The sequence below is a fragment of the Atta cephalotes genome, assembly GCF_000143395.1.
Source record: "Atta cephalotes unplaced genomic scaffold scaffold00045, whole genome shotgun sequence".
Classification (NCBI taxonomy): domain Eukaryota; kingdom Metazoa; phylum Arthropoda; class Insecta; order Hymenoptera; family Formicidae; genus Atta; species Atta cephalotes.
The window spans coordinates 852,487-864,954 of NW_012130109.1; the positions used below are offsets into that span (position 1 = coordinate 852,487).

The window sequence follows — 12,468 nt, forward strand, 5'->3', positions numbered from 1 at the left end:
ATATATATATATATATATATATATATATACTGTTAAAAATAAAAATGTTATTTTTACTTATAAACGTATAGGTGGACTTTCTGAGACATTTAAATAAAAATGTGAATTTTAACATTTTTGCGTGTCTTAAAATTAACATTTTATTTGTAACTATATATATAAGCTTTGTAAAAGCTTTATGATAAAGTTTAGATCGTATAACCTATATACGTATCGCGTGTAAGAGGTGACGACCGAATAATGTGTGCCATTACTGACATTTTCAAACGTTAAGACGGCTTTCTGCGTCCCACGCGACTTCATGAAGTCTTCGTGCTCATTACGTCACAGGCTTTACTCCGTTGATAATTCTTCCTTAGCAGCCTGACGTGATGGATGCGGATATTGAATTAGATGAATTTTTACGACGACGGTAAAGTATGCTGCAATTTTTTTGAAATGGTTGTGTGGAAAATGGAAAATTCGTAAATAAATACAAAATCGAATAATAAATAAAATAAAGTTGAAGCAACGACGCGACTAACTGATATAGCTTAAAAAATTTGCAAATTTATGCGAAGGTAATCTTGCAGGAAGTTGAGAGTTCCTTGTACAACGATACGATGGGGGAAGGAGAGAGAGGGAAGGGAGTTCACTTAAATGACGCGGCCCTCCGTTGCGGTGTTACTCTGATAAAACATAAGTACACGAGGCACCATACTCTCTACACTCTCTCCGCCTCTCTACACCTCTCGCTGCTTGTCTACGCTAAGCGGTTATTTGCTGCGTTGTTATTATACCGGCGCTGGGCATGCGTGCATTAGTTGTTCATAGTGCTTTATGTGCCACGTTGGCCACGTTAATCGAGCCCTTAAACGCACGCTTTTCTGCACGGGCGATTTAGCCCGTCTTTTTATCACTTCTTACGCGCGACACGCGAAAACGCGTCACTGCGTCGCGGCTCGATATTAAATTTTATGAGAAGGATAAAAATTTCGCCTCCGTGATCGTAAAACGCTTTTACTGCGTGTCGCCACTAATACTTGGAGAAAGTCGCAACAAGAAAGAATTTACGCCAAGTATCGACGAAGGCGTGTTGAATAAATTTTAATAATCGCGAGTAGATATTGGATCTATCAGGCTTTTGGATTTTTTGGTGAATCACGAAATTTGATGACGTCGCTTTTACCTTTTTTATCGAATGTACGTACGTACATTCTACGTACGTACGAGTGCGTATGAAATTATTCGAATTGCGACAATGGTTAAGCAGAATATACGGCGCGAATGGTTTCGTTCAATCCCTCTCTTCTTGGTAGTTTACATTGACAAAGCCCTACAATATTCTCTCTCTCTCTCTCTTTCTCTTAAAAGTACTCTTGGAATACGAGATGTTTTGTATTCTCTCTCCTCTTCTCTCTCTTTCTTTTTGCCTTCTCGGCTTTTTATCTCCGTCCTCTTCGTTGGATCCTACACGAAAGTTCAATTTGCACGGTATGTCAAAGGTTCCCTTCGAACCCATTGGACTCCCTTTCTTCGTGATGCACTCTAATTGCAATGAGGTTTCGATAAGCGAGATTTCGCGTTTTCTTGTGTAGTCATTCGTGAATCGCATAAAAAGCCTGACATTTTTTATTAGGACTCTTTATATCAACCGCGATGTGAGAGGGAAGAGCCATAAAAATAAAATTTTCAATCATTTATCGATATTATATCGATATCGTATATCTCTCAGAATGATATTTATATATGTATGTATATTATTATTTTACAATAGTATGGTCTGTCCCAAACTTATAGCTCACGAGCTAAACGCTTCCCTCTTTCATCTTTTTGAGCGAGACAGAAAACAAAATAGATAAACACTAGAACAGTCACTGGACAGAATTCTAGTGTCTTATCTTTATTATTTTCCTTCTATTTTGCTCATCTTTTGGCCGGTAACTCATAGTCGGTTCTTATATTAAGATCGTCTTACACTCTAAATTTCTTGGAGTGAAATCTCACTCCAAATATTCATGAAAATACCGCTCAAAGTGGAGCGAAATTATTTTATTTTTCAAAAGAAATTGTTCACTCTTCATTTGGATTTATTCTTCAACTCTAAAAAGAGTGACTTTTCTCGGAGAGAGGATGTTTTGTAACTTAATCATAAAGTCGCAGGCATTTTTCAGACTAAGTCTTGAAATCTCTAAGTACTTTTCTGTATAGAAGTACAAATATATTAAAGATTAAAGAAGACATGAATTTCGATTTATTACATTTTATTAACGTTTTCAGTAGAAATTAAAATTTCTTTCATTATCCTAAAGTTCCATCCTATATAAATTCTTTAACCTCTGTTCCTTTTGATTTCTGTTTTACAAATGTATAAATAGATTTATCTTTGATTAATTCCCGAGTTTGTCAAACACTTGACGTTGTTCATACACTCAAAACAACTAAACACAATTAATAAACAATTGGCAATTATAAACGGCAGTTGTACAAGAATTGAGAAGAAGTTAGGCGTGATTTGGCGAGATTTCTGGACTTTAAGTTGGAGTGAAGTTTAGAGCATTAACAATTTCACTCTAAAAATAAGAGTGAAACTTTTTGTCTTAGTATGAAAGAATTCACTCTATTAAAGTGAATACTTCCTCCACGTAGAGTGAACTGGGTCAGTGACTCCAGGATTAGAGTGAAAATTTCACACCAAAAAAATTAGAGAATAAGATACTAATACAGCTTTCCCATGACATTAAGACTACTTAAAACAATCTTAAATATAAGATTCAACTGAATATCGACCATCGTAATATTTTATTACACCATACATAAAATAACTGACATTTTTATCACTGTTACAGGTTTTGTGTCGTGTTCGCCGAGTCCTTGCAAAAACGGAGGACTCTGCGTGTCATCGCCGCGCGACGAATCACATTGCAAGTAAGTAATAACCAGTCATTCTACCAGTCATTCACTCCTATCGCAATTACGAATCGACGTTTTCTGTCTCTCCGTTCGCAGATTGTACAATACCAATTATATTATGTGAGAAACGATTACCTCAATCGAGTTTCAAGACGTTTGTACTACATATACGTATACGTACTATAAAAACACACACATACGCGTGCGGACAGACTGGTGACAGTAAATACGCTTGCATTAGTGTAAATAAATTTTTTTTATTCTGATCTATTTCTTTGCATTATTTAAATCTTGATCATTTAAATATTGAATTAATATGCAGAAAAAGTAAAATTGTACATAAAGGAGAGTGGTCTAAATCGAATCGTTCCAAAGAATCTTTAATTTAAATGAATACAATTAAGCAGATTTGCATGTTATTTATAATGTAAAATATAAGACACCAAACATGTCATCACAGCAGTTCTCTGTCATAACATAGAAGAGACGCAAATATGTATTTTCAACCATCGCGCGAAAATTTTTTTAAAAAGGAAAGTCCTTGTAAATCATTATTTAAAAAGTGTTAAAAGTTTGAAAGGGAATTGATTTAAGATAATTAAAAAATGAGAAATTCAAAAATATCAAGTGTTTTGTGATCACTTTTATAGTTTATTGTAAAATTTGTTCCAAAGTTCGAAAGGATCCGTTTGTAAACTGTTCAAATTGTAACAGTACAAATAACTTATAGACTCGGTTGTAGTAGTAATGATCGGTTGTACTGATGATCGGCCGACCAGATCTGTCCAAGGAATTAAATCAATAAAATATCAGACTTAGATTAATTGAGTTTTATTGATTTCAATTCTAATAAAATATAAACTATCAGTAATTTTTTTTCTGAATAAAATTTTTATTTTTGACTGTCAAATTGCTCGTTTTTACTAACAAAAATACATTAAAATATTTTAAAATTCTATCTAAAATTCCAAAAAAATAGCGGTGTTCGACTTGGACCAGGGAATAGTCCAACAATAATTCTAAATCGAAAAAGCGTTTTTATATAATATTTTCCATTATAGTTCAACAGGTGATGAGAGATACATCAAAATGATCTCAAGTAAAAATGAAGGGAGTTAAATGATTTTTCCAACGGCACTTTTGACTTTCTACGATCAGACTTTATTGCCTTATAGAGAGCAAAAACTGTAAATAGATTCGATTTACCCCTATATTCTTTTTATAATATAATAGTAGTTATACAGTGTAGAAAAAAAAATTAGAATCAAATATTGAAATGTGCAAACTAGAAGAGTTATTCGATATTGAATTTATCAGGAAGCGCATATAAATTCGCAGAAAAGTTAAAGAAAGTTAAAAAAAGTTAAAAAAAATAATTTCAAATATTCAATTTTACTTGTGGATGAGGTTCATTTTCTTTCAATCAATAAATCGTATTACGAATCAATACATTCGCCGGTATTCGCGTAGTAAACGCACCTTTACACGCCGAGTTGGCGATCGACGACCGGGTCCAAGAAGAGGGGAATAAAGAGAGAGATACCGAAGGGGGCTCGAGGGGTATAACGGGGCGAGAGGGAAAGACAAGGAGGAGGCGAGAGAACCGGACGTTTCGCCGCCTCCCACGCGAAAAGGATGAGAAACCGTGAAAAGAAAAGGAAAGAGGATGAGGAGAAGAGAAGGAAAACTGCAAGTCGCAAGTTCCACCACGCGAAATCACGCGAACTTCGGGAAAGTTTGCGTCGTGAAAATCGTGACATCTTTTAAAAATATTTTAATCTCTTCTGAGAGATTCGGAATATTTTTTTATAATTTCTATTATAGATAATAACGCAATATAGGTTTTGTATTGATTTTGCGATATTGACTATTGCGATAAAAACGAGTGCTATAATAGGAGAGATGTGTATATTTATGAACAGTAGATTTGATAAAATATACAAAGATTTAAAGAAGATTGCATTAAATGTGTGGTTCGATTAAAAATTTGAACTTTAAAATGTTGAAAATGTAATCTTGCGCAATATTATACCAAAAGCAATGGTTTCATTTTCGAGAAATGTATAATACTTTTTTGATATTAAATGTATAATTTGTATTACACATAATATAATCATATTAGTATATTTTGCAAAATAAATATATAATTTTGTAAGTGTGTTACTTTTTTAAGCATGATTACGTAGCATTTTGTTAGCTGATTATTTCATCAACATACTCATTTATTGTCGTTGCGAGTAAAGTTACTTGTCGATTAAAAATGCAAACGTTACGATCTGAAAAGCACAAGAGACAACATTTATTTCGCAATTCTTAGAATAATTAGCCCAGCGTAACTTTAATACGCGCTGAGGACTATCATAAAACGTTCACCGGTAATAAAATACTTTTGTTCCGCAAGCGAATATTCTAACTGCAGGACTTTTTCGATTTCGTAGCACGTACGTACTTACGCACGCGTGTATACACATGTCTCCTGTCTCTTGATTGGTCGTCTATTTTTTATAAAATATAGATCGTAAAATACTTGAACCATTAATTTTTTTATACATAGTTTATTAAAAAATGAAATTTGTTTTTCATTTCATTTAAATTACCGAAGTGAACCTGGCGCTCAACTTTATCAAAAATAAAAATTAATACCGCAGGCCGTTTGTAACTCAAACAGTTAAGCAAAAAGTGAAAAATAAAAAAATGGTCAGCGCGCAACTTTAAGATTTTTTAATTTCATTTATGCCATTCGGAAGAGAATCGTTTGTACCCGTTTGTACATCTTCTACTTTCATTGTACTTCAAAGAGTTCGGAAATACAGCACGTTTCAGTTTTTGCGCAACCTATATAGCAAACTTAGCCAATTTTTATCGAAATGGGATCAATGGCACTCAAAAGAGAAGTAGGAGGGGTACAAACAGGTACAAACGATTCTCTTTCGAATGCCGTTGGTTCCATTTCGATATCTTTAAAAATGATCAATTTCCCCTCTTGGCACATTTTCGAAATTTTGAAATCGTTGTATCTCCGAAACCTTTGAGGTACAAACGAAAATAGGAGAGGTACAAATTTTTATTTTTCACTTTTTGTTTAACTGTTTGAGGTACAAACGAAACAATGATCGGTACAAACAAGTACAAACGGCCTGCGGTATTAATTTTTATTTTTGATAAAGTTGAGCGCCGGGTTCACATCGGTATTTAAATTACATATAAATAATCTATATTGTTCATTTAAGTTATATGTATAACAATAATATTTAGATTACATCATACAAATAATAATTCAATCACACGCATAAATAATGGCTTTCTGTTTCTTAAGAAAGCTTTTTAAAATGCTATAATAATCATTTTATTTACCTTTAAAAGTTATGTAATTTTTGTTTTTACGTTTATAATCACACATAAAATACTGTAATCAAGGAAACAGTACTTTTAATTGAATTGTCCGATTGTCTTAAACATTCAAATGAGCGTATAATTCTTATCGCATCTTTGCAATATACAGTAGTTTGCATGTAGATTGATCTCGATTACAGTATTCGTACTTGGTCTTTTCGCGACAAGCTGACTCAATGCTTTTCACCGTTGCACTCTCACGCCAGATCGAGGCGATCGACGTCTACTACGTGAGCGCCGAAGGGCTCACGGTCGTCATGGATAATTGGTAAATTATCATGCCGTTTTCCTCCATCGATCGCCCTCTCAAAATATGGGGTGATGAACGCGGCGCGCATGATTTATACTGCATCAATACTTTAGTAGTTCGACACAGGGAATCTGTTCCTAAATGATGCGTGAACGAATAATCGTTGTTGAGCGCTGCCACATAGAGTGTAAAAAATCTATATATCACATAAATTTATCAGCAAAATATTCTATATTTGTGTTTAGAATTTAGTAACTTAGTAATATGTTTATTGTTAATTTTTACTAATCTTTAGAATCTTTGTGAAGGCACCAATGCTATTCTCAATTTTATCGGTATAGGTTTTGTAGATGCAATTATGGTATGTAATTGACGAATCACAAATAATTCTGCTATTACATTCTATATTGCTTAATATTATTAATTTTTGATTAAACAATATCATTAATTAAGTATAAATTGAATTAAAATAAAACACTATCGTGACGCTGTCATCCGAACAAAATTCACTCGAGCGTTTCCTTCGTATGGAAATCGATGTGTCTACAATTGCAATCTGCCATGATTCGATCGCGCGCAAAATGACGCTTAGACACTCGCATCGACGGAACGTAATACCAACAGAATGGCGTGGGACGATACGGAACGGGATGGAACGAGATGGGTCGGGATCCGGTAATAGCGGTAATAGTCGGCAGTCGTGACCCGGCGACGCATCTAAATTACCTTTATCTCTCTCCCGGTCGTCGTAGGTTTCACTTTTGTATCAGTCAGCTCGACGCCTCCGTGATCCCTTGATACTTGACGGTGATTCCCTCGTTCTACGTACATACATGCATATACACATGCATATCAGGCTTTCTGCAAACAGTGGCATGAATCCGAGAACGTTTATTATTATTCTAAGATTGAGATCTTCCCTTTAAATACTTTAGATAAGAAGCAAAAATTCGTGAGACGAATTTTTCTTTTTCATGATAGCGATTATTATATTAATTCGTTTTTTTTAGAAAGATAATGAAATTTTTCATACATTTTTATTAATGCTAAGATTTTAAATAGATATCTAAAAGAATTATTGATTTATATTTTTCCTTTAAGTAGATGTATTATTGTATATTTTACATTTTTTTATATCTATATATTTCTGTTGTGGTTTCAAGAAATTAATTAGTTGAATTTATTCAATTTATTGCGCATCTTATTATTATGAAAGTTATTTTGAAATACTCATCTAATGTTAGCACGTTTCGCGTACTTAAACACAATACGAAATCTATTCTTTGCAGCTACAATTTCATTTATAGTTGTTAACAACATAATTAATACGTCTTTAGAACTTCTTTACGATCAGTAACAATAATTGTGATTGCGTAGCTGTACAGAAAATAATAAAATTACTTTTTCTGCAATCAGCCATCTACAGACTGTTATTTTTGTCGCTTTATATAATGCAATTAATTTCTTCTAAGCCACAATAAATTTGATATTTGAGTTATCTACAATATTTTGCATAAATCAACTATACGAAGTTTTATTATTTAATTTTTTCCCGATATCTAACATTTTTCACTTTATTCTTCATTATTTACAGTTCAATCTATTGTTCGTGACATTTTAATTCAGATAAAGTTGATTTTAAATTAGCCGCAAAACTAATTCTGAAAATAATAATTGGTCGAGATTTTTTTGAGATATTTTGTAAACCATTTGTATCAAAGAAGTCAATGAAATTTTGTACGTGACGTGTATACAATTCACGCACTGAGAGAAAGGATTTTGTTCATTTAGCAAGCCATCAGTATCTTTAACCGGTGATCAGTAAATATATGACAACAAATTTTGTACAAAAAACTTGAAGTACTTGAAGTAACAAGACTCTTAATGTTTAAAATCCAACAACGAGATATAAAAAACTAATAAGAGTAAAAAAAACTTGATAAAACTCCATTATTCGTTTAACATAAGTATAATTAAAGATAGAAATAATAAATCAAACTGTAGAAAGTATATACAAAAGTTAAAATGCTAGAATACAATTATATACATGTTTCGATCTTATATTTAGGTCCTCTTTAAATACAAAAAATTTATTTCCCGGCAGTAGTATAATACATTATTCAAAAATTAAGAAAGCGACTGTCTCGTTGCATAATTAGATGAGAGTTAAAACAGAGAAAACGGAAAATTGTTCGTCAAGTGATTGGTTGATCGATTGCGAAAATTTCTCGTTGTTCTAGAGAGAACATTCTAAAGAAACATAGAAACGTTATAAGTTCATCAAATCCGAAATAAAAAATTTCAGGTTTGATAACTTATAACGTTTCTATGTTAAAAAATTTTTTTAGTTTTTCTAATAAATTTTTTAATTGTGTTTGCTGCACTGAAAAAAAATATAGTCAATTTTAATAAATGTTTAATTGATTACTGCCAACTAAATATTTATTAAATATAAAGATATATTTATTTGATACAAGAAATGTTAATTTGATTTAACAATCATTTTTTTATTGAACAAATATTTACTTACTGCAAATGTTTAGTTGGCAGTATTGAACTAAATATTTATTAAAATTAATAAATATATAACTATATTTTTTTCTCAGTGTGCTAGTCTGCTATACCAATCATTAGTAACAGAGGCAAACTATATAGAATCTAACCTATCTTGGATAGATTTTAGGCTTGTTTACATAGATGATCATGGTGTCTTAAGTCGTAGGAAATCGACCAAGCATAGTCAAATGTAGGGAGAGTACTTGATTAGAATTGATCAATTTCTTATGATTTGGGATCCTGCAATCGTCTATGACTTATATATATATATGAGCCTCTTGCTAGCGATATTTGTTACATTGATTATTTGTTACATTGGCGGATTAATTTACAATCGTAACAAATCGATCGGTTTTTTAAACAGATATCAATTTGCTTTCCCTTGATTTGTTTCTATATAACAAAATCATTTCTCTCAGTGCACATATAAGCGTGACTATACAAACGATCAGTTAGTCGGCGTACTATCTATATATGCGTTTGAAGAAAGAATGCGCCGTGTACCGCAATATTTCAGGAACTCGTTACAGATGCGGGCCGGCTGCATGTGTGCCGCGGTTATCTCATTTCGCGTAATCTAAGATACGGATGCGAGGCGACGTGCCGCACTACTGCAACGCTCGCGGTATCAGAATTAATTGCAACCCTCGGATTAATACCGTTATGCCCCTTACGACCTTCGCGTCCAGAGCCTGGACAGATTTCGCGCTCCACGATCTCGGTTATATTTTGTACTCTTGTTTCATCCGATCCTCCGTTTGATCTCGTGTGGCGTTAACACGAGTGTAATTTGTGCGAGTGCGCAATAAATGTTATTACGAGAGAACCGTTCCGTCTATAGATAATATAAATTCCTGTTCGCAGAAATAATTGTAGAGATTTTTAGAGATTCGGCTTTTTCACGCTGCGATTTTCTATTACTGTCGCCACGAAATTCGTTTCTACTACTTAAATAAAAAATCGCAGGTAGCAAATATTAAATTATTTTGATATACCGCGAACGTAACAGTTTTATAGCGGTATTTGGCTTTTTTTTTTTACGGCGGTGAACCAAACCAAGAGTATTTCAAGACTCCTGTCACTCGTAAGGAAAGAGAATATGTTAATTGTTTAATTAGAGGGGCAATAGGCGTAACACGGGCCGGCCACAGCTCGAGGCACTTTGGGATTCGATTTAATGGGACCTGCACGCAAGTCTGGAAACAAAAAGGAAAGCGAAATATACGTTATTAGCGCCCAGTCTCGAGCTCTCATTCCTTCGCGTATTTATGGATCGAACGATCAGCAATTGAGGAGAAAAAGAGAGAAATCTTCTACATAAATGACTCTTAATTGGTCGACGACGGGACGAACATAAAAAGTCCGCAGACGTACTAAAAATAAATTTTCTTTATGTGTTGAAACTGAAAACCGTTCTCGATTCACGTAAGCTCATTCATTGGTTTGCATTCTCGACGCACTAAATGAACCCGTCAGGGGATTCGGGATTCCGGTTTGTGAGGCACTGGACTCATAAAATGCAGACTGGAATTTAGATGGACATATTTAACACAAAATTTATAACATTTTTTTAACTAATAAATTATCTCGGTATATCTATTCATCGGTATTATTATGTTGTGTAATTGTAATATAATCGATATGCAAATTAAAAAAATATTAGAATTTTCCAAATAAATGGGAAAGTTATCAAATCAAGTAAAAATAAAAATTTTATAAACTCGATAATGTCATTTTTTATAATATTATTATTACAGACTTTACAAATACTTGAAACTTTACAAAGTGAGCGTAATTCAATATAATAACAAATTTGGGCATTTCCACTTGACAATATGGCGAGTTAAAGCTACCCCAACACAATAAAGGATCCTGAATAAAGGCAACCCTTTGTCACGTTTGCGGCTTTCATACGCGTGCGTTACGCGTTTATGTTGCAAGTATACTCACACGCGCATGAACCCCCGCGGCTGAATCTTACATATAGATTTGAGTAAACGTAACGTATAGCATCTCTTTGTGGGCGCGTTCGCGCGTGTATAGCGAAGCATATCAAGTGTGGACAGGTCACGTGGCAGTACACGTGGCCCCCGCATGCTTGTCGAATCTATGCCGAATATTTCTCGTCGAATGAATTACCATTGAAAAACAATATTATTTTTCCATTTCCGTTACCTACGTTTGTAAGTTATTGTATTCTCTGTAGAATCTAGTTTTCGATAAAATTTGTATTTTAGTAGGTTTCATTTTGTTTATAAATATTTTTCTAATTTTTTACAATTTTTTTTTTTGTAAAGATGTTCCCTTATCGAAAGAAATAATTTTTAACATTAGTGTTGTAGTTAATATATGTACAGTGAGTGCAAAAAGTATTCGTACAAAATATTTTTTAAAAAAACTTTATTATCCAGCGAGAAATGAGTCATCGATATAAATTTGACGTTTAATTAACGATTATTTCTTCATAATTAATTTATTCATAAAGAATAAAATAGACTGTATGTTTCTTAAAATTATGTATATCTAAATGATGTGCATTAATTATACAAAATATAACATCTGAAAAATAAGCGAAAATTAAAAAATTTTTATTATTTGAATGCTCAAAAAGTATTTGTACAAACGAGAAATTTAGCTTCCAGGAATACATGCTCGTTAGAACAGAATGTATTCATTGTATAAAATTGCTAATTAATGTTTATTTTCTACAAATAAAACTTTTTATAACAAATTTCTTTGTACGAATATTTTTTGCTCTCACTGTATATATATGTTTCAATAAGACTTTGTTTTTGTAATAAATGTTTATATAATAAATAGTGATTGAATGATTAAAGTTACTATTTTTTCATAATTTTTTTGAAAAGTTATAATATGAATTAATGATTAATTTGATTATTTCGATTCTTTTTATTATTTTATATCTTAAGTAAGAAGAAATTTTAGTTTAAGATATTAAATTCGGAAATTTTGTAAATATTTTTAATTTTGTAGAATTGCAAACGAAAGGAGCGAGTTTCCACAGTTAGACGCAGCTGTTAGTCGTTAAAATTGTGAAAATTTTTACCTCATCCCTTAAGGGTCGATCAAAGGGAGTAACATATGCGCGATGATGGATGGCGATACGCACGCAACCCTTGGCAACTCGCAGAGTTGCCATTGTACATCGCTGGTGATCCTCTTATATAAATGTATCCTAAATCCCGAGCGGCCGCAAAAAGGGTGATCATTCGATTCCCGTATTCACGTGTTCATTACCGGAGTGTGATTACTCCGACTCAGACCTCATACAAATGATTCTAATTTTTCAAAGAGAGCCACGTTTCCGTGTTTTTGTGTGTGTATATATATATATATATATATATATATATATATAT

At 32.8% G+C, this 12,468-nt stretch overlaps 1 protein-coding gene across 1 annotated transcript in view; it reads left to right on the top strand.

Moving 5' to 3' along the window:
- Positions 1–12,468, top strand: part of LOC105622484 (neurogenic locus Notch protein) — a 318,234-nt gene that overhangs the window by 50,937 nt on the left and 254,829 nt on the right. Inside the window, exon 2 of the mRNA XM_012203901.1 lies at positions 2,802–2,907. Within this exon, the coding sequence (XP_012059291.1) occupies positions 2,802–2,907 (106 nt within the window). The remainder of the gene's footprint in view (positions 1–2,801; positions 2,908–12,468) is intronic.